This window comes from Solanum tuberosum, unplaced genomic scaffold (genome assembly GCF_000226075.1).
Source record: "Solanum tuberosum cultivar DM 1-3 516 R44 unplaced genomic scaffold, SolTub_3.0 scf00710, whole genome shotgun sequence".
NCBI lineage: Eukaryota > Viridiplantae > Streptophyta > Magnoliopsida > Solanales > Solanaceae > Solanum > Solanum tuberosum.
Window position 1 is genome coordinate 50,405 of NW_006239629.1, and position 24,154 is coordinate 74,558.

The 24,154-nt window shown below is 32.0% G+C and overlaps 3 protein-coding genes across 3 annotated transcripts; all 3 read right to left on the reverse strand.

Annotated features, from left to right (window-relative positions):
• Window positions 1-2,480: 2,480 nt before the first annotated feature.
• On the reverse strand, window positions 2,481-3,803 carry LOC102596320 (uncharacterized). The gene is made up of 5 exons (XM_006366974.2): window positions 3,502-3,803; window positions 3,227-3,336; window positions 3,031-3,140; window positions 2,847-2,942; window positions 2,481-2,762 (listed from the first exon to the last, which is right to left on the reverse strand). Exons 1-5 carry the CDS (start codon window positions 3,678-3,680, stop codon window positions 2,625-2,627), a joined length of 633 nt encoding a protein of 210 aa, XP_006367036.1. The 5' UTR covers window positions 3,681-3,803; the 3' UTR covers window positions 2,481-2,624.
• Window positions 3,804-10,797: 6,994 nt separating this feature from the next.
• LOC102596647 (ethylene-responsive transcription factor ERF119-like) lies at window positions 10,798-11,817 on the reverse strand. Its single transcript, XM_006366975.2, has one exon. It carries the CDS (start codon window positions 11,815-11,817, stop codon window positions 10,798-10,800), a length of 1,020 nt encoding a protein of 339 aa, XP_006367037.2.
• A 4,616-nt stretch (window positions 11,818-16,433) lies between these two features.
• Window positions 16,434-21,616, reverse strand: LOC102596982 (alpha-xylosidase 1-like). The gene is made up of 3 exons (XM_006366976.2): window positions 21,369-21,616; window positions 20,276-20,970; window positions 16,434-18,500 (listed from the first exon to the last, which is right to left on the reverse strand). Exons 1-3 carry the CDS (start codon window positions 21,596-21,598, stop codon window positions 16,633-16,635), a joined length of 2,793 nt encoding a protein of 930 aa, XP_006367038.1. The 5' UTR covers window positions 21,599-21,616; the 3' UTR covers window positions 16,434-16,632.
• Between the last annotated feature and the right edge of the window lie 2,538 nt (window positions 21,617-24,154).

The window sequence follows — 24,154 nt, forward strand, 5'->3', positions numbered from 1 at the left end:
TCATCAAAGAGGAGAAACACAATTTTTTGCATAATCAAAAATCGAGAATATTTTGCAGCAAGAGCTCATGCGGGTGAAAAGAGCAAGATGGTAGAAGAAAAAAGAACTAGAGTTAGGTTTTCTTTCTAAAGCTTAGTTTGCATAGTCTCATCTTAGAATTGTTGTTTAGGAATAATTGTTATAAGTGTGAAAGAATTTGTGAGAATTGTAACACGAAGTGGGTTTGACCTCTTGGAAAGTAGAGAAAACGGTTATAGTTAATTGTTAGAAAGAATTGTAACAAGAAGTAGGTTTAACTTCTCGGAGAGAAGAGTGCACAACTATAGTTAGTTACACTCTGTTTGGATCATTGTTACCCATTGTATTGTATTGTATCGTTACCGTATACCTACAATGTTTGTTTTGATTGTTACTTAAAATGTATTGTATTGTATCGTTAAATTTCATTGTTACGTAACAATGAAAACCCCCATTTTATGGAACAACCGATTTGGTGTGTTCCCGTTGTTACTTAATTTCTTTTTCCAATTATATCCTGGCATAATATTTCATAATACTTTTTTACCCTTTACCCTATATTATTTAATTCTAGTCAAACCTCCTATCCTAGAATAATTAAGGATATTTTAGTAAATTTATAAATTACAATACAATAAGATACAGTCAAACCAAATAATAAAAATGGTATTAAACAGCAACAAACAATACAGTCTAGCCAAATATTATATCTACCATACAATACAGTACAATAGAGTACAATACAATATAGTATATTATGAAACAATGGGTAACAATGATCCAAACAGAGTGTTAGTGTGAGTAACAAGAAGTGGGGTTGGCTTCTTGTAGAGTAGAGTATACAATTATAATTAATCGTGGAACAGTTTGAGTAAATTGTTGAGGTGAGGCACTAGAGTTGGTCCATTTGATTATATAGTAGTAATCTAAAGTTTTTATTTGAAGTTAGTGAAGTTTGGTGAAATCCTATGAGGTGTAGGTCGTGGTTTTTCTTCCCTAGACAATGGAGGTTTTCCACGATAGATCTATGTTCCGTTTTGTTACTATTTCTTTCTAGTCAGTGTTATCAAAGGCGTGCTTAATCCCTGAAGCGAGGCTCAAAACGTGTTGAACATTTTACCTCGCTTTATGTGGGCTCCAGTGTCGTCATCAAGGTTCTCAGACAAATGTTTCCTTGCCAAGTAGCCTCTTATGAAGAAGTGACACTAAATAATTGATATTTCACTTTATCATTAAAAAAAAAATCAATTTCTTTGGTGATATATTTGTCATACATGTTTATAATTATAAGTGTTGAACAAAATCTGTATATTTGTATTCTTTTCTCCCTTTTCACCTTTTTTCATTAAAGTCCACGTTTTATTTGCCCCACGGACCTTAGAGCTTTTTTACACTTTTCGGCTTTGATAACACTGGTTTTAGTAATCCAACATGAACCTGGTTATTGTTTAGGTTTCTACACATTGTTCATCTTCAAGGCATTCTTTAGCCTGGAGTAGACACCTTGATAGAAAATAGAATTAGTTCCACTTTACTGCAGCTCTCTGTCCTGAAGACTGAACCATCGCCTTTAATTCTTCGTCTTGCTATTGTGTACATCTCTTTAAAGAGAGTGGATTTATAATCTCTTCACTTTGTTTGGGATTGACGTGTAGTTGATTGATTGATATATTTACTTGTCTAGTGTGATACCGATACTCGATGGGAAATGGAACTTAGATCACGATGTGAACTTACTTATGAGTGGAATTTCGTTGACAAAGTTTGCGGGCAGTTATACTAGCTTGCCACATGTTCATAGAGCTAATGAGACCGATCATGTTGCGACTGTACTTTCCACCTGGCGATAACTGAACTGCTGGAGGACATTGCCCTGGAAGATAAAAACACTATTGCGGTGACTCTAGCTCCAAAGAAAGGTGGAGACATGTATGTCCATTGGAGGTGTGCAATGCTCTTTAACTTGGTCTCAATTGACATTTATGTCTCTATCTTTAGATGTGCATAACTAGACACTTAAAACTCGTATAAAATTGAACAAATATACACATTCGTCCTATGTGGCGTCCTACTTCGCAATTTTGTGTCCTATATGGTGTCCTACGTGTATTATGGCACGTAGGACACGTGTATCTACTTGTTCAGTTTTATACAAGTTTAAGTGCTTAGCTTACTTGTGCACACCCAAAGTTAAAGATCATAGTTACCGACTGAAACCAAGTAAGGTCATATAAACTAACTTTAAACTTTCCTTGAAAAAGAACAAAGACTTGGAATGATTTGTTAGACAAAAACAGTATAATTCTTGACTTGTAACATTAAAATCTGGAAGAGTTAAATTGGAAATTGAATGGAACTTCACAATAAAAATTGGGCCATATTATGACAGTCCTCTGTTTACAATCAAATAGAGTAACAATACAAATATAATAGTATAACACACAAATAATTAAATAGTGAGCAATTGATAATCATAGTAAATTTGTTATTACTCTCAAGTAAAGAGATTAAAAGTGCACATTTCAATTAATTGAAAGATCAAATGTGGTTAGACATTACAAGCACTAAATTCAGAAATAATAACAATGTAATTCCACAAGTAAGGTTTAGAGACGATGATGTTGTGTACCGCAACTCTTCTGGTGAAGGAACTGAACAAATTTTGAACTGAACTCTGACGGAATTCGGACAGGACGGTAACTTCTATTAAGCCACACTGCTATTCCTCTTGCCTCCAATATAGGCTGTGAAAATTTTAAGAAAATACAGTAAGATTTGACGAGTATAAAGTGACTCTTTGTAATTGAATGATAATAGAGGTAACTGACCTCTTGATCTGGAAGCTTGAAGATGAAATGCTCGAAAAATAATCGAGCTGCTGTAGAGCGGGATAATCGCACCTTCACCACGAATCTATCTCCACTCTGAACAAAGCAATACTCCAAATTCGACTAAGGTAAAAACTATATTCAATTGACAAAACTACCAAATACATGATGAAATTGGCCATACCCTTAGTGGTGCTAGAAACTTAAATGAGAGCTCTGTTACTGCTAATGCATCGCCATTTCGCGCTACTTCATCAACACTTACGCCAATCTTTTCTAGAAACTCATGACGGCCTGTTTCATTTATTGAAAAATAAGTCTTACTTAAGTTCAAATATTGTCATATGTGTACGATCGATTATCGAAACAGTAAACCTTACAATGTTGACAATAACTTGCATAAGTAGCGTTGTTTACAACACCAAACTGATCCAATTCATAGTCCCTGACTTTGAGTTCAACTTCATGGAGATAAAGCTGATCACTCATTCTGCAAAGTTCACAGATAAATGTAAACTCATACCAATAGAAAAAAAAATGAAATTATAAGAGGTTTTTGTTCTTTTTTTAATATTGTGTTACGTTGTTTTATTAGTTGGTACTTATTTCAAAAGGTAACGAAAAATTTTGTGTACTGCCACTGAATAATACATACCCTTGGGTAGCTTTGAGATCGAATGCATTATGAGCTTCAAAACTCCTCGATTTACGGGCCGATAACTGTAAATTTGGGAGCGGGAGTTGCCGGTGAGGGATGACCGGAAATGTAGACGGTGGTGACCGATGATGATTCAGCAACACTAGGTTGGGTGCAATGCTAAACGAATGAGACATTTGATGAAAAATTTCAGAGATAGAAGAGAATTGGGAAATCTGTTGTCTAAGTATACGTAGATTTTAGGCGTTAATGTTTATGCTCAAAAGTCTTATTTAGGTAATAATAATGCTAGGACAGGTGTATAGGGGTGCCAAATAAATGAACGATTAAGATTTAGACATTGAAACAAATCATGTTAATAATGAGATTTGAATGATTAAAATTAAAAAATTTATTAACAGCAAACAAATAAGGCGTAAGACAGATGAATAAATAAATGAGAAAATATTTAATTTTGTTTAAAGTTTATTTGAATTAAAATGGATTAAATAATGGATCGTAACTCAATCTATTTAACTTGACTCAAATTTTCTAACCCAATTAAAAAAAATTCATAGAAACAACAACACGTACAATCAATCTACGAACATCAAGGTGAAGAGATGTCCTTTTTTGCTTGTCTTGATTCATCATAGCAGAGAATGAAATACAAATAACATGTTTGTGGATTGTTCTATGAAAGAGATGTTTATTACAACAGCTATTAATTTCAATTTTATTAGCAAACGAATCCAATTTTATTCCAATTGTATAATTGTTGATTGTGTGTAGGTAAAGTATTGAGTATTCATTCGATAAATAGTTATGTACATTTAAATTTAGGCCTAACCCATCGGTGGCCCCCTAAATTTGGCACGATCTTTCACTTAGACACCTTAACTAGGCTTTGTTCATTTTAGACACCTCATGTCACGCCCAACTGTGTCAATTTGACACTTTTTCGATAATCTGCCAAATTTGTAAGGTGTGTGTAACACACTCGCTGATGACGTGTCAAAGTGACGAATTAAATAAAGACACGTGGCATATATATATATATATATATATATATATATCACCCCCACCTCAAACCCCAACCCCTCTCTCTCACTCAGGTTTTCTTCTCCATCCACCACAACCCCCGACCCTCCCCCACCCAAATGTGTCGAAAGAAGAAGCTTTTTTTTATTTATTTTTGTCACTTTGTGAATGTTGTGGGATAAGAACGGCTTTCTTCTAATAGATTGATGTTTGAATGCTTGATTTGGTGAATGTGGTAATGCATTTGCTTGACCTTTTTGGGTTTTTTTTTTTTTGTTTCTTTTCTGCTGGATTTCTGGGTCAATGCAAGTCAAAATTGGTTTTTGGTACTATATATATGGAGATCCCAAACTTTCTACTAAAAATTATATAGCTTATCTATTTGATTTGGACTTTTTCTGTGATTATGATGTGAGAAGGCATACAAATGGATTGGAACGCTAAAATTGTTTGTTGTGAATGTAGGATTTGATAATTGAAAATATGATTCTTGCCATTTCTGAGTGTTTTTTCTTCTTGAAATTTATGTTGATTTTCTCAAATTATTTGAGAGGAAGAAGGATAACAAATAAGTGAAAGTATTTAAGCTTAAAATTTATGGGCGCTAGAATTCACTTTTTGTTTGTGACATCGTCAAATTTATTTCATCATGGAAAGAGTTTAAGCTTGGAAAATGGTAGCCAAAAAAATGGGGGAAGAAGAAGAAGAAAAAAAAAATTAAAATTTAGGTAAAATGAGGCTCTCACGTGCGTCTAGTGAGTGTATCACACTTGCTATGCCATCTCAGCAAAAAGTGTCAAATTGACACAATTGGACGTGACAGGAGGTGTTTAAAATGAATAAAACCTAGTTAAGGTGTCTAAGTGAAAGATCGTGCCAAATTTAGGGGGCCATCGATGGGTTAGGCCTTAAATTTATGATAAGAGTTGGAATGTATACATATTCAAGTATGCATTAAAATATGACTAGCTATGTATATTAACTCGCTTAGAAATTGTATACATTGATTGATTGATTGATTTTTGTCACGAATGTACGGACAATCATGTCACATTGTCAATTGTGTATGCATAAAAGTAATACATATATTGGACCTTAAACTTGGCTTCAAATTTTAACTTTGACCTCCAACTTTCATAGTGCACAAACAGACACTTTAACTATCCAACCTTTTAATAAATAAACACGTGTGTCTTACCTGGCAAAACGCGTGATGTGCACGTATTTTGCGCGAGTAGGAGTAATTTTTGAGGCCTACAACAGTAAAAAAAATGCTGAAATGACAACTCTACCCTTAATTAATATTTTTTTTTTAGTTCTAAAATGGACGTGTAAAGTATTTAATTAGTTGGCAGCCATTGAGTGGCTCACTAATACACGTGGCAGCGTTTGCATTTCACGCTCTTGGCTCCAAAAATCGCGTGTTATTTATTAAAAGGTTGGATAGTTAAAGTGTTTGTTTGTGCACTATGAAAGTTGGAGGTCAAAGTTAAAATTTGAAGCCAAGTTTAAGGTCCAATATATGTATTATCCCAAGTATTAAATATGCATGCATTAAAATAAGTATACATATTCATGTATGCATTCGACTTTACATTCATTTAGAATTGGCTTAAGTCATTCGCGATCCCTTAAAGTTGTCCGCATATTTCCTTTAGACACCTTAACTAGGACTATTACCTATTGAACACTTAAATTGTTTAAAAAATGTACCTATTAAACACAAAATACTGATATGGCAAAAGAAGTGTTTTTCACTTCTTGGGCGCGTGAATTTTTTTGAAATAATGTTTTATTTTTATTTTTTCCAAAATAACTTACACTTTTTCTTCTTTAATTGACACTTGGCATTAAACAAAATTAAAATATTTTTTTAATATTTTTAAAAATAATAATTCTTAATCCAAAAAAGAAAGAGCACCCTCACCCGTTCAAGTCATCTTCTTCACCAACTTTAAATTTTCAAAGACAACTAAAGAATCTCCATTTTTTTTTTTTTTTTTTTCATTTCTATTTCTTTTCAATAATTATTAAAAAAAAACTGAATCAACTAACTGAATTTGCAAGAAAAATAAAGAAAGCAGATTTGTGAACATCTGGATAAAAAAGTTAGTCGACGCTCCATCTTCATTTTCAGCCACATTCGAATAAATATCTCCATTCAAATTAAATTGTAAACCCACTAAACTTATCAAAAACAATATCAGATAATTCGATAAAATTAATTTACGTCTTCTTGATTTCTCCTTGCAATCGATTTCAAGATGATTAACCATTGGCAAACTCTCTTTCTTCATCACTCTTATGAAAAATAATTTTCAATAAAATTAATTTGGGTCCTCTCGATTTTTCTTTGCAATCGATTTCGGGATGAGTAACCATTGACAAACTTTTTCATTACTATTGTATTAGTATCTTTGAATATATTTCTCTCACGCATTAGGAATAAAAAAAATTGAATATGCAAGTAATTTGCAGTGAAATTGGTTTATGTGGTTTGAGAAAAAAAATTGATGGGAAGAAGATGAAGAAGAAAGGGGGTTGGGTAGGGTGGGGTTGAGTAAAATGTGTTGTCATTTCATTTATTTTTTAATTAAAAAATAGATATAAAATTAATTTGAAATAATTTTCATTATTTTTAACATAAAAATAAATTATATAGTTGTTGGCAGTGACACGTGTCATCTTTTAATTAGTCATTTTTGTTCCATCATAGCAAGTGTATCACAAACATTTTATTTTTTTTACTAATTATCGAAAAAGGTCTAATAAGAACAGGTTTTGGATAGATAAAAGTGTTTAATACGTACTAGTTTTAATTGATGTGTCTAAGTGAATTATGTGGACAACTTTAAAGGTCACAGATGACTTAAGCTTTTAAAATTTGTATTTTTTAAATTAATAGATTGTTGCACTAATGCATGAAAAATCATGTATATACTTATTAATTTTATTTGTACAAACCTTCAATTCCAAAAATCAAAGACCTTTAATTCCCTTTTATGATGACGACGTAAGATTTTTAGAATATGAAGTAAATATAAGCTATTACCATGAGAAAATAATGGTTTTGCATCAATATATACCGAGTGAATTCAAATGTAGATGGGAAAAATAGGCAAAAAAGAAATCAGAACCTAAATTTTCACCCAAAAAGAACTGAAAACCCCTAATTCAACAAATGACAAAATTCTTGATTTAATGGGCAAGAGAAGTTGCTAGATTATGTATGAAAGATGAATTTAAATTTGAACTACTATGTAATATTTAAGAAAGAAAAAGAGAAAAAGGAGATAAATAAATTACAGATCATGGCCCCCGTTTTAGTTTAGGCCTAATTTCCCTCCAACCCTCTTTAGTTTAGGCCTTATTCCTATATTAAAACTAATAGTAGTGAATGTTGTATGTTTCATCTACATTTTCGTAATAGTACATCCATTCTCTCATAATCGTGAATACCACGAACCTCTGAAGTACCTCTATCAAGAAAATACAGGACCAAAGTGCACTTCCAATGATCAACAAAATATTGGTCCACCATATATAGCACCTAACAAACTTCAAGAGCCACCACTCAATTGAAAAGTCAAAAGCACAAGATTTGCAGATTTCAGTATCAAATTAAATTTTATTGATTATGATGGTGTGGGAGGATTTAGTACACTTTCATTAGCACACCAGAGCACGATCACAATATCAAAAATGATTTTTAACGTTAATTAATCAACGATAATTAGCATTTTTTATAAATGTTTCTGAAGCCTATAGCAACATTGGATTCAATGGCGTCAATTAACTAATATCAATAAAAGATTTTAACACTCTTTATTAATATTATATATTTACTCTGTTAGCATCAAGAATTAGTTCATTGTTTAAATAACAAAAATACATAAAAATCAGAAGATGAAGTGACTGACCTGGTCCCATTTGGAATTAAAGAATTTGGCATTTGTAACATTCAATCACAGCCACAACGGCATAGTCAGCTACAAGCTAGGGCATCCAATAGATAATATACAAATTTCAATCACTAGGAAAAAGAATAGACAAGACAGAAATTTCATGTCATCCTTTTTTTCGATTGATATCATGTATACTTGCTTTAGCGTTTGATTAATTAAAATTCATGCCTCTAAAGCAAAGGGGGATCCACGTTTGAGGGAATGGGTGCACGTGTATTTATTAACTTATGTATATAAACATGTATATAATCTTGGATTCGTCTCTGCCCCTATCATAAATGATTCTATTCCAGAGCAGAAGCGATATTTTTTTTAGACTAACTAAAAAAAAGTGTGTCACGTGAATCGAAGCATGATAGTACTAAATTACTATTGCAATCTAGTTTGGACACTTGCTCTTATAACGAAATCGACCTTTTTCTAGTTGAAGGAGATGCTTTTACCATTTTGTTTTCAAGGACAACAAGTGGCCTATGTTCTATATTGATAGAGACTGTCAGCATGGAACTAGCTCTCTAAGTTTCCAAAAGCCATGAACCCTCCATCAAATATTTCATAGTGACATTATATTTCTTTTTTATGATTGTGGTCTTCGGGCCAAATTTCTCGCACCTCGATTAATTCCATGAGATATATGTCACCTCCTACTAGCAATTGGTATCATGTAACTATGTCCATCAAGACTAGGATAGATGAAAAGAATCACCTAGTTTTTTTGTCTCCGCTGGAAATTAAATTCTAGACCTCATGGTTTTCAACCATTTCATTGATTACTAGGTATTTTCACTTTATTTCTTCATATAAAATTTTGAAACCATGTGAAAATCTCTATCAGCAACAATCTATCTACCTTTATAAAGGTTGGAGTAAGGTTGCATATACACCACCTTCACATTAGACTTCACTTGTAAAATTTTACTAGGTATGTTGTTACAAATATTATGACATGTTTAATATCACGAATTCTACAATCACACAATTATTCTAACATATTTAAAACCACAAATCTTTCTAATATTTTGAACTTTAGTTTTGAATTAAACTAGGTGATATAAATAGAGTGACATCTTGCAACCACCTTTGGTTCTTGCTATCCTATTCAAGATCAGAACACACAAATTGTCAAAAATGGTGTTCTGGATTTTAGCACACTACACTAGTACCCTAAAGCTTAGTCCTTATGGAAGCTCATAGCATAAAGAGCAAAAGTATATTCAGAATATTAGGCATGTGTAGCTTTCCAATTTCAACCATACTTTTTTCTGCACCAAAACACTAAATCCACTTGCACATTAATTACATATTCAGTATAATAGTATAATATCATAAGTGAGGTCTGAAACCTTATATCTACCTTTATAGGTTAAAGGTTGTTTCCGATAGACATTCAGCTCAAGAAAATCATTTTCCATAACATGATTTGAAAATAAAAATGTTACGAGTTCACTAACTTACAACAACATACTCAGTATAATCTCATAGAGGAGCCTGGAATCTTATCCCAACCTTTATAAAGTAGAGAGGTGATTTCCGATAGACATTCAGCAACCTTATCGCTACCTTTATAGAGTAAAGGTTGTTTCCGATAGACATTCAGCTCAACAAAATCACTTTCCATAACATGATTTGAAAAAAATGTTACGAGTTCACTAACTTACAACAACAAATCCGGTAAAATCTCATAAATGGAGTCTGGAACCTTATCCCTACCTTTATGAGGTAGAGAGGTTGTTTCCGATAGACATTCAGCTCAAGAAAATCATTTTTCAGAAATGATTTGAAAGAAATGTTTTGAATCCACTAACTTATGAGACAAAAAGAAGTGGTTAACACAACTAGTGTATACTAGGCCAAGAAAGCATCAAACAGATAAATTTACTATGGGAATCAATAAGGAGAAGTATAGACAAAACTAAAGAGTTGTCTTAAAAAGGTCTTTGAGAGATATCATATCATACTCATCATAGATATCATAGTTCAAAAAAAGATGCATAATAGGGAATAAAATGACAGCCGTTTGAAGCCCTTTCATCAGGCAACAAACACTCGAAGACTAAGCACATTGAGATTGAAGCCCTTTGGACGGCTCATAAGAGCACGGGAACACCCAAAGGGACTCGCAATTTCTTTGAAAACGACAAAAACATCCCCTTGACTCGATAACTTCTTAGAACTAACAAACAAGTAGAACTCGATTAAGGAAAATCACGGTCTCGAGCATCTAATTAACTGATTCTTGAGACAGACAACTCTTTTGACGCTTAGTACTAATACTACCAAAACATAAACTCATCACCTAGCTGCAAAATTACGGGCATGCTATATTGAGGGGCGTTCCATTCGTCCGTGGAGCATCATCCATCCAAGAAAAGGATTCATTGTAGCCATCAAAATTGAAGTCATCAAAATCAGGTAAACCAGTAGGCAACTGCTCATCACCCTCGATCAGACAAACCGGAGGGTCCTCAAAATCATTGACAACAAACTCATCCAAATGCTGATTGAAATCATCAGCGCCAATGAGGAACGACTCGAGCTCCAAATCAAGGTCCATACTTTCACCAATTTGAGACAGAGGTAGAGTTTCCTCCAGTATAGGCAACTCAGGTACTTCTTGTTCGACAACATAAGCCTCCAAAGGCGCAACATTGCTCGCCTTTTCATTATCGTTTAGGCCATTAAGTCTTAAAATTGGAGCAGACGCGGATACAGAAGTTAAAGTGTCCAATTCAAGAACTGATGATGATGACAAGGAGTGTGAAGTACGTGATACCGAGCTTTCTGCATAGTCCTCTGAGACACCACTAGCAACATTTTGGCCATGATTTTGATACTCAGAGACCATTGAACCAGAACTCTCCCTAGACACATTTGTGCTACTATTCTTCGCCCTAGTTTCAAATTCAAGACGTTTCAATTCGTAAGCTCGAGAAGCTTCCACAGCAGTATTATAAGTACCCAACCAAACCCGTCTGCCTTTAAACGGATCACGAATTTCAGCAGCCCATTTTCCCCATTTTCGTTGACGAACACCTTTGTATTTCGATAATAAACCCCCTGCTGGCCTTGGTTGAATCAGGGGTTTAACTAAACCCTCTTTCTTTGTTTTTTTCTCTCCATTGTTACTATCTTGAAATGAACATTCAATCTCAGAGGCTTTTGTAAGATTAAAAGAGTTGCCAATCTGCAACTTAATCTCTCTAACGAAACGCTTACACCTCGAATCATCGATCCTCTCATCGTCCGAGGAATCATCAGTAGCATCAGGATCATTACAAACAATCCTAATTTTCCTCACTAATCTGTTTGTATCAACTTTGTTCTTCATGTTTCTACCAAGATTCTCAAATTTTGATGACAAAGGCTTAAGCATAACCTCAATATTAGCAAAAATTTGTTCTTTAAAAAAGGAAAATTCAAAATTTCTAAAAAATAAAAGGAAAAAACAGGGAAAAAGTTGTAAAGATTACACTTTTTGTATCAAGTAAGTGGCGTTCTCAACAGCAAAATAAGATGTAAAAATTGCTTTATATGAAATCCCTCAAAAAATACAGCTCCAGAACAATTCCTGCAAAAAAAAAAAAAAAAAAAAAAAACCACAATAGATCAGCAAATAAAAGGAAAAAACAGGGAAAAAGTTGTAAAGATTACACTTTTTGTATCAAGTAAGTGGCGTTCTCAACAGCAAAATAAGATGTAAAAATTGCTTTATATGAAATCCCTCAAAAAATACAGCTCCAGAACAATTCCTGCAAAAAAAAAAAAAAAAAAAAAAAACCCCACAATAGATCAGCTTCCAAAAGCACCAACAAAAAAAAAAACCCCACAATTCAACGTACTTTTACGACCATCAACTATTAATTGAGTAACCATACGAGAAATCGAACAAAAATACTACCAAGGGTTTAAGATAAGTAAAATTGTACCTTTTGGGCCTCAAACCCATAGATAAAATTGGGGAAAATTGCACGCAGACAACCAAGAAAAGTGAAGAAACTGAAAACCAGAGCTTTAATGGTGCTCCAAATTCGATCACAGCTAGATGAAACCTTGCCGACATAAATTTCTCAAAACCCACTATTTTTTCTTTGTTAATTTGGTGTTCTTGGTCCAAAAAAGTGAGCAAAAAGGGAGTAAAGTGGATGAGATATTCCTATTTATAGAAAGAGAAAGGATTAGGAATCAATGGTCAGAAACACTCAGAATTATTTATTTTCAGAATCAGACAAAAGATTTTGCTAAGTTTTTTAATAATCAAATTTTTTGTAGAAATGAAGCACAATAAAGAAGTGCTGAAAAGAATAGAGGTGTGTTGTCCCCTCCTAGTGGCAATGGAGTGTCACTGTTAGGTGGCTGCTTATTTCTGATTTTGTTTCAGACAACATTTGGCAATTGGCACACAATCTCAATAGTACAAGAGGTCGGGTGCGAAAGATAACATTAAATAGTTTTCTAATTAAATTATGATACTATTTTGATTGGTAAGTTTGGAATAATATATTTTGAAATTAATAATTAGTATTGAGATAAGTTATTTTTTATCTGGATAGAATAGTAATATGGTATTAAAATTATCTTGGAATAAATTTGGTGAATTACGTATTTTTAATTATATATTATTTTAATTGATTAGTTAAAAGTTTGTATTTTATATGTAAATTAAAATGAAGATAACTTTCATATTTTACAATTTAAGACTAATATGTGCTTAAATGAAGTGAAATAAATTATAAAGGCATAATACATAAATATGTCATTTAACTTGGCATCAACTTACATTTATGTCATCTAATTTTGAGTGTGCACAAGCAAACACTTAAACATTTATAAAGCTCATCAAATAAACACATGCATCTTACGTAGAATTCCACATGACAATTTGAGTCCTACGAGGTGTTCTACGTGTATTATGTCACGTAGAATTCATGTATTTGCTTATTTGACTTTATACAAGTTTAAGTGTCTGCTTGTGCAGATCCAAAGTTGGAGGGTATAAATGTGAAATGAGATCAAGTTAAAGGTCTACTTGAGCAGATCCCCCCCCCCCCCCTCTTTCTCTCTTTCTCCTCTCTACTCCCTCCGGTTGTTCCTCTCTTGATCGTCTCTCTCCTCCCTTTTTATTCGACTGCTTGAAAATTGGGGATATTACTGACACAATTTTGGCAAGAGATTTGTATCAAGTTAGAAATGGTGGAGACCTCTCTTCTTTCTTTTCTGCTCTTTGATTTCATATTTAGACTCTCAGTATTTCTGAATGAGGGGGAGATACAATATTGTATCAATCATATTCTAAAAGAGTATATAACACATGATATAAATATATACAAATGATACAGATGTATACACTTGATATAACTATATTTATATTGATACACTTGATACAAAGCGAATACATAAGGAACATATAACCTTGATATAATTCGTTGATACAAGGTGAATACACAAGAAACAAGTATATATGATACATTTTTGTTGTTTGATACAATCTAATACAACTTTGATACAATTATATTTAATTATATTTATTGATATATAACCTCTCTCTTTCAAATTTTGCTCGCGTCTCTCCTCTTCTAACATGTATTTGAATTAGTTCCCTACACTAGATTAAAAGTATATTCTTAAAATTATTGTTGTATTAATCATCTTTTGAGGGGGGGAAACCTTAGACATGTACAATTATTGGGCATGGTCAGTACAAAGCCTTCCCTTTCATACATAGGTTGGTGTAGGCCAATACATAATGTGGGCTACTATTAAATAATTTGACTTCTACCAATGGCTGCCAAGTCCCAATAACGTGACATACAATATATCTCCAATAAATACATAAAAAGATTCAATGCTTGAAATTATATTAATTGAGTGACCTACTTTTGCCCCCCTAGAAGAGTACACATAAAAGGACCAGGTTAAGTGAAACAAAAAAGCAGTGAAAGATGGACCTAAATTTATTTACATGTGATGAAGAATGGGCATACTGAAAGTTTTTTGAGAAATTTGGTTGAGTGACCTTTTCGGTGTAGTAGGTATAGTGAGTAGGCGTTTGGTCATGTGATATCATATCATGATACGAAATCGTGAAATGAAATCAGTGTTTAGACATGTGGTTTCATGTTGATTCTATCTCATGATTTCATATCATGAGATGGAATCTCATATTCTCTAAAAATCATGATTTGGGAATTTCATATCATGATTTGGGATTTGTTTAAATATAAATATTGACCCACAAGTTTATATTTTGTTAAAACAACCTCATATTATATCTACAAACCATTTATTTCATATGTAAATAAAATTTATAATAACATCATTACTTTTTAAAATTTATTAGTCTCACCAACATAAAATTTATTATTACTTTAAATTTGGTGAATATAAATGATAAAGTAGGAATTGATTTGGTGAATATGAATAAGAAAGGAGGGAGTAATACTTTTTTGGTTTATCATAATAAAAAACTTCTCTTTCAGCTACATATGAAAATGTTTAAAGCAATTCAATATGAAAAAGGACAAAATTGGTGATGTATGTTTGATAATTATTACTTCCAATATATTTGATTTTAACACGAAATTAATGCACTGAAAATGTGTAATTGCACACAAGTGAAACAAGACATGAACCATTATGATATTGGCACACAAGTGAAAGTTGACATAGCTTGTACAGTGTTACATAATTATTTGCGAGAATACCAAAGGAGTGATGAAATATTTATGGTCTATGAGCATGAAAATATAGTTGCAAATGATATTGACCAGCAAATGGCTCAAAATAACAATGTTGGTTCGTCTTTTACGTCATATGATTGAGAAATGCAAGTTCAACGTGAGGACATTGTTTGTACTATGTGGGAGGATTGTGTTAAAGACTAGTACACTACAATTTATGTTCAATATTTTTATTGAATTAAAGTTAGATGAAATGGTTACTTAAGCGGAGAACAAATAGCTTTGTAATAATTTATTTTGCGATTTTATAATTTTTTGTTTATTTGGTAAGATTGAATAAACAACTGAGCCTATTTTAATAGTTTTACAACTTATGAGATTCTTATGTTTATGAGGAAATATACAACACAAAAATTTCAATATCACATGTCCTAACAAAACTTCAATTTCATCTTATGATTTCATATTATGATATCATATCATGATTCTATATTGCATGGCCAAACGAGCCCTTAAATGACTTTTGTGTTATAACTTCTAAATAAAAGAAACATGATTTTATTAGATAATTTCGATTAATAATGAAGTTCTTTTGTGTCATAAATTAAAAATATATATAATTTATTAGATAATATCAATTAATAATGAAGTCTTTGCACGGATTGCTCTTATTTTATTTTTTTTATTTTACTACTTATTTAATGAAAATTTGTGAGTCAAAACATTCATCTATGACCTAATTTCATAAGGCATAAGTTTAGAGAGTTATTATCTTATCCGACATAAGTAATATAAGAATTAAGCTATCTGGTATAAGTTGTGTAGTATTTAATTCAATCAGCATAAACTTAGAAAATATTGCCATAAGTTTTGGAAATAGGAATAAGATACACCTTTTTAACAGAGGGGAATCTAGGGTTTCAACATGGTACACCACTAAAAAAAAAGAAGCAAAAAATGTATTAAAATGGAAATTCATCCTTAGTCCTCTAGGCTAAGAACGCAACTATCAACCAAGTATACCATTTAGCCTTCTTTTAACATGAATTAGCAGATAATATTATTACCAATGTTATAAAAAAATATATACATAAAATACTTGGTTTCACGGAGAGACCACAGGTTCACGTGTCTCATATTTTAGGCTAGAAATTCGCTACTGGTCTCTTACAACATAACTTTGTTGGTTCTGTAAACTGAACTTATATATGCCTTTATCGGTATAACTTGAACTAAGTTATCCCTTGTATGATACAATTTGTGAGTTCTGAACTGATCGAAATATTGAATGACCTTTTTAAATGAGTAGTAGATTCTAAAAGAAATATATTAAAAATACCTTAATCAATCTTCTCATATGATAAACAATGTAGAATTCTTAAAGAGTCCGAACAGCATAGTTTATTTGTATGCTCCTTTTTCATTACTAAAACCTTGACATAGGCAATTTATTCACACATTTTGGTTCACATTTTCCAGGACATAATAAAATTCTTCCCTAAAGGCAATTCCAGTCCATGAATATCCATCATCATACTCTTTCTCTTATCAACTTCATCATCCAAATTGTTTATGTACTTGTGTTCTATTGTGCTATACTTCACTCTTGAAGCATCTTCGATCGGTTGTCCATCGACGTTTATTTCAAAAGCTCCATCAGTACCATTGGTGCCTAAAACTATAACCTTCTCAATGAACCATCCTTTATCCAATGCAAACTTGCTTTCTTGAACTTCTGACCACAACTTCACTGTTCCATTACTTGCTGTTGCATGGAAATCGATATACGTTGAGTGCCCATTTCCAAGTTTCATCTCAGGAAGCTCATCATCGTCAAGGAAAAGATTTCCTTTAGCTTCTATGTCATTTGTACCCGATGGTAAGGTGACTACGAGGGTAAAAGGTGTCGTTCTTGCTTCTTTTGATATCATCCCACCGCGCTGCATTGGTATGATGGTGTTTTGGTAGACATGTACATTGACCACATTTAGAGGCGCGTCTAATGTGAGGTAATGTAGGTCTTTTGTGACAATTGCTTGTGTCATATCGAATAAATTGTACCACGAACCAGGGGGAAACAGAGCTTTCACCTCTGTTTTCCCCTGATCTAACACTGGTGAGACCATGACACTGCTTCCTACAAGGAATTGAGTGCTCACGTCGTAAAGTTCTGGTAGAGTTGGGAAAGAGAAGAAGAGGGGACGAGCAATTGGCGCACCAGTAGTATGTGCCTCGTAGTTCAAAGTATAGAAATATGGTAGTAACTTGTACCTCATTCCTAAAGCATTTCGCGCAGATTCAGCCACACTCTCCCATTGGTAAAGCTCTTGTCTTGGTGAATAGTAGTTCGCGTGATCCCTTGAGAATGGATAGAATGCACCAACTTCAATCCAACGATTGCAAAGCTCCTCCGTTGGTGCTGGATAGAATCCACATATATCAGCACCAACCATAGGAACACCAAACAATCCAAAATTCAACACTGTAGTTATTGAATACCTCAAATCATCCCAAGTTCCTCTGTTATCCCCTGTCCAATGTGCAGCATAATGCCCCGAACCAACAAATGTGGAACGAGACAATATAAAAGGACGCTTCCCCTCGAGTCCTTGAAGTGCCTTATGAGTTGCAATGGACTGAGAAAACCCGTAAATGCTATGAGCATCATATTCCTTAACTCCATTATAATGAACCGCGCTAGTCGCTATGGTTTTGTAACCAATTGGTGCTTGTATTCCACTAGCATTAATCTTATAAGGTGGATCATCCCATCTAGTATTCGTTATGTTTTTGCAATCCAGGCAACATATCCAACCAGGACCAGTGCCAGTAGGACATATCCTTCCTTCAGGGATTGTACACAAACCTGAACAAAAGTTTGGAACTTCATTCATGTCAATCCAGAGTCCATCAACAGGCACAAGTTCGCGAAACCTCCTGATTTCATCACCCCACCACTCAACAGTCTTCGGATTCAGAAAATCAGGGAAATTGACAGCACCAGGCCAAACTTGAGCTAAATAAGGCTTGCCTTCATATTTGATGAAAACATCATTAGCTATACCTCTTTGGTAAACACCATAAGTGTTGTTAACGCCGATTCCAGGATCAACGATGACAATGTACTTCATGCCACGAGCATGAATTTTGTCCAAGAAAGCTAGCAAATTCGGACGAGGATAGTTAACAGGATTGAGAGTGAAATCTTTTTTACCATCCATATGATCATCATCATTCCAAATAACATCAAGAGGGATTTTGGCTTTGTTGTAGTTCTCAACAACATCTTCAATTACTGATAAATTGTGGTAACCCCATCTGCATTGATGGAATCCTGTAGCAATCACAACAAGGAAATGTATACATTAATAGTTTATTCACTTTCAAGTTAAAAGGTGAGCAACTTGTTATGACCTGTTAAATTATACTGATACAACGAAGAAAAGATCAAGTGTTATAAGTCCTAACACCGAAATAAGAAATAACTTTTCGTGTTGTAAAGTTCATATATTCATATCGTAATATCTTACGAGTTATGTAGTAAAAGACATAATAAGTTATGTACCATTCCACATTAGCTGTCAAATTAAAGAACATGTTCCCAAAATTTTGAACACCATGATAAATTTTGAAAAATACTACACAACTTATGTAACATAACTTAATTCCTACCTAATTTATGCTGAGTAAATTACGTCTGAATAGATAAGGATACATTAATCCACAAATTTTTATTAGATGATTAATAGAGGTAAAAAGTAAAAACCCATCAATTTTGAGGACAAAAATAAAAGATCACCCCGAAATATAAGCAAGTTTTACAAAAAATATTAATTAATATCTACTACTTAAATGTGGGGTCTGTAGAGATACCTTTATGTAAATTATTAAAGCCCTTAAAGTGGAAGACATTTCATAGTGCATTATTATGATTAGCCAAAGTGGCAAAGAAAAAAAAATTGCCTACAATCTTTCCACTTATGTAAAATAGAAATAATCGAGTTTCTATCGAATACAACTTTTCTATTTTTTAGAATAGGAATAAAATTGTGTACATCATAAATCTAACTTTTCCTAGACTTTGTTTGTGAGATTTTTGAGATTGTTCACAATCTTAATAATTCAATTCGTTGACTATCTGAATTTCATCTTGCTGGTGAAAGTTCGATTTCCACATTATAACTATCTCACCTATTTTTCTTTCCCTACCTACCCCGATATAATTTTTAAAAAAATTAAAAAGAGAAGAAGATGATCCACGTGCTACCAATATTCCTACCTTATACGTAACAAAATTTTATTAAAGGAAATAAAGTAACACCAATAGACAAAAATCAATTAAGAGTATTTTTGTTTTGTACATAACACGGGTTCTAGCTTATTCAAATTTATTCTAACAGAAGCAACAGAGACAAAATTTATACAAAGGCCACTCACGGGTTCTAATCAAGACAAAATATAAAACTTACAAATATTCTCCCACCGCCTTTATTTCAAGCCAATAATAAAGACGAATTCAAAATTTAAATATTACGATTTACAAATAATGATTGTGTATTTGATAGTTTTGTAATGGGCAGGAAAAGAGCTAAACTGAGATGAAAGGCGTTAATAAAAGGACAAAGGACGTACAGCCAGACCTTTATATAACAATCATTTCATCATTTCTGTAATAACATTTTACTACAAGTCTATAAAAGTCTAATTTTTTAAAAACAACTTTCATGTCATATTATATATTCTTTATAGCAATCAAAAAATGTTCAAACAAACGATGTTGTTATTAAGAAAATTGACTATAGTTTGGGAGATGTACCAATAAAACAAACAAATATCAAAGATTGTTACAATAAATACAAGACAAAATATATAAATATGTTCTTTAATCTGATTTCATCTGTCATTTACGCCCTACAACATTGCGTGTGAACAAATAGACATATGTGTCCTACATAATATAAATTAAATTTATGTCATGTAAGACGGTGTGTTGTCTACTTATATATGTCTAATACTGAAAGACATAAATATCAGCTAAGATAAATTAAATGACATGTTCATGTATTATGTCTAAATACATTAAAGAAGATGAGAGAACATCAAACTTACCAAAAGACCAATAAGGCATTGGAGCAGGCCTTCCTATGAATGAAGTATATTGATCAACAACATCAAGTGGTGTGGGCCCAGAAAAGAAGTAAAAGTCCAAAACACCCCCAATCACTTTGTATGTTAAAGAATCTCCCTTGTAAAACACATCCATCCCATTGCTATTTAGTAACAAAACAACATGAGCATTTGCAACTCCATTCACATTCCTCAAATCCATATACATAGGGTGTGATCCATACAAATCCATATTCAAATTAATAGCTGGTTGATCAGTTGTATACAAAGTGTAAGGGTCATTTGGGTAAATTTTAATCCCATGGGGTTGTGAATTTTCACCTAGACCATATAAAGAAGCATCTTTGGGCAATTGGGTTGATATTTCAAGATATTGATCTTTAAAAACCAAATTGTTATATGAGTCTGAATCATCAAAGCTTGAATTGAAAAGGGTCTCTCCATTTGATTTTCTTTTCACAGAAAAACTAAAAGGGTCATTTTTGTAATTGAATATTAATTCATTCCCGGAATATTCTGATTCTGCTACTGATGAGAAAAGGTTCTTTCTTGATTTACCGCCAACATTTTGTTTCAATGATGGGGGTGTGTTTCTTTGTAATAAGTTGTAAGGAACTTCCCATCTTTGCTCTTTTGCGTCAGTTATATGAACCCTCAAACGATTATCCGTCTCATGCCTGCATAATAACCACAAAATTAACACAAGGATTCAAAAAAAAAAATTAAAAATCAAGAATGATGTTCATGCCTGAATTATAATCACAAAATTGACACAAAGATTCATTTTTTTTCTTTCAAGAATGATGTTCATGTTTGGATTTTAATTACTCCACAAAATTAACATAAATATTCAAAAAAAAAAGAATCAAGAATGATTTTCATGTCTAGATAATAATCACAAAATTGACACAAAGTCAAATTATTTTCTTCAAGAATGATCTTCATGTCTAGATAACAATCACAAACTCAACATAAAGATTCAATTATATTTTTCAAGAATGATGTTCATCATGCAAGTCTAAGAAATGATTTATTTATTTATTTATTTGAGTCATGAAAAAAGGGAAAAACTTACTTAACATAGAGCTTCAAATGAGGAATATCTAGCCCATAAATATTGTTCTTCTCTTTGACTTGGAGGAGACCTATAAGGCCTCCATCTTGTGATTTTTCTATGGAGATCAACTTGTAACCTTGGCCAATCTTTGTTTGTGTTGTGGTAACAAAATCAACACCAACAATACATAGAATCAAGATTAATAAAGAAGTAAGGGAATAAGGTGATAAGAAGGAAGAGAAAAACATGATTTTGGAAGTGAAAGAATCAACTAGCAATAGTGAATCTTTTGAGGTTTTTGGGACTTATATACAAGGCCAATATTCTTTTGCACTATTTGTGTATTTTTTAACTTATTATAGAGTAATAGATAATATATCTTATTTGTTAGGTTACTAATTTACCTTTTATGGATGTTACCTATGGTGGTTAACTTGGTAATCTATTGAAAAATAAATAAAAAAATTATCTAAATAGTCGTCCGCTTAATTGTTTAAGCTAATAATATATGATAGATGTGTAGTATAAATCATTACTAGAAATAAAAGTTCGCTTTATCATCAATCAGTCGAGAATTTGTATTTTATATAAAATACGATTTTCTCACTCATTCTTCACTGAAGAAATTATGGTGAGAAACTTCTCATTGATTCAATCAAATTATATATTGATGAAAATATCTATTGAATATTTTTCAATAAAAAATGAAATAAAAAGGTAGTGACTTTTTAGTAGTGAATATAAAAATATGTAGGGTAGCCTAATATGTTTCACTTGACAAGTAAAATGGGAATGGTATATTTCATGAAGAACAATCATTCGTTTCTATTTTCTAGTACATTTTTATGTTTTAGTTTCAATATTAAACTCTCTCGAAAGGGAAATCATTAACTTTAAGATAAATCTCTTCCATTTTTGGCTAAACAGTTGTTTTTTTCATTAGTTGGTATTTGTGGTGTTTAACTAGTAATGCTATTATCACATCAGCCCATTAATAAGTAAATTCAAATTTTGGTGGGTTTCTTTTCTTTCTTTCTTTTTGTTGGGGTAGAATTTTTTGTTTGTAAGTCGATGTGGTTCTGTACATGTTTTAAGAAAAAAAGAAAGGCCAGAACAATCAATTATATTATGTATAACTTAATTATATTATTATATTTTAAAATTCAAAAATATAATATCTTGTTAATTTTTCTACTTTATCCTTGTAAATAATTGAAAGATGATGACTTTTATGATGAGTTAATATCTTTGATGGTCACTCAACTATCAACTTTTTTCACAGAAAGTCACTTAACTTTGATCTTCAACTCAAAAGTCACTCAACTATGAGATTTTTGCATACAAAGTCACTCAACCTATTTAATTGTTTTTTTCATTAAAATTTACTGATGTGGAATTTTTATTTCTAGCTAAAATATTAAGAAATAAACATATATCCATTTAAACCATTTAATAACCCGCCCACTTGACCTAACCCACTAAAATATAATATTAACACTTTTATTTTACTCTTATTCTCCAAAGTTATTTTCTTGGTCTCTCATTCTCTCTCCTCTGCTTCTTTTTTTTCTGTTTTTTTTTAAAAAAAATCTCAATTTCAGCCTTTTCTTCCTTCTTTTAGTAAATCTCAGTTAAATAGGAATTAGATTGTGATTAAAATATTATTAGAAGGATGCAGGGTTGTACGTGGAGAGTTTATTAAGAGAGAATCCATGGAAAAGCTCTGGATAATGCGAGTTCAGGTTCAGCCAATATCAAGAGGCTTTTCTTGAAATAGGTTTTTTTTATCCTTTCACCTTCATACGACAACTCTCATTAACAACATCATTTAAAATCATTTAAAGCTAACAATGCTAATGAACAATAACCAAAATAAAAAGAAACCGGAGACAAGAGAGAATGATTTAGTGAGATCAGAAATTGAGATATCCCTAACTAAAAGAAGGAAGAAGAGGCTGAAATTGAGATTTTTTATTTTATTTTATTTTTAAAAAAAAACGCAAAGGAGAACAGAGAAAATAATTTTGGAAAATAAAGGTAAATTAAGAGGGTCAATATTATATTTTTAGCGGGTTGGGTCAAGTGGAGCGGATCATAAATGGTTTAAATGGATATATGTTTATTTCTTAAAATTTTAGTTAGAAATAAAAATTTCACGTCAGCAAATTTTAATGTAAAAACAATTAAATAGGTTGAGTGACTTTTTATGCAAAGATCTCATAGTTGAGTGACTTTTGAATTAAAGATCAAAGTTAAGTAACTTTCTGTGAAAAAAGTTGATAGTTAAGTGATCATCAAAGATATTAACTTATTTTATGATTTTGCCAAGAATTAAAATGATTAAGGTACAAATCATTAAAAATAACAGGGTAAGATGTAAGTCACTAAAAAGTGCACAGATACAAATCACAAATAACTCTTCAATTCATATATAAATTAACATATTGATTGGGTATGAAAACCAATTATTCATTAACATAGGAATCGAATTTGCACAATCAATAAAAGAACGTTAAAGCGACGTCATGAGATCTGTTTTATTGAAAATCAATGCTTGTTGATTTAGGATTTTATTTAATTTATTTATATTCTTCAAATTTATTTTTTCAAAAAAAATTAACCTAAGGAGGTTGAGTTTTATTTTATTTTATTTTTGTTTGGACAAATCAACTAGATGAACTCGACATTTTTAAAATGTTTTTTTTTTAAAAAATAAAATAACTATAGCAACTTCATGAGGTCGCAATTGTGATTTATTTTTTAATTACTTTAAAAGCATACCGACCCATGAGATTGCTATATTT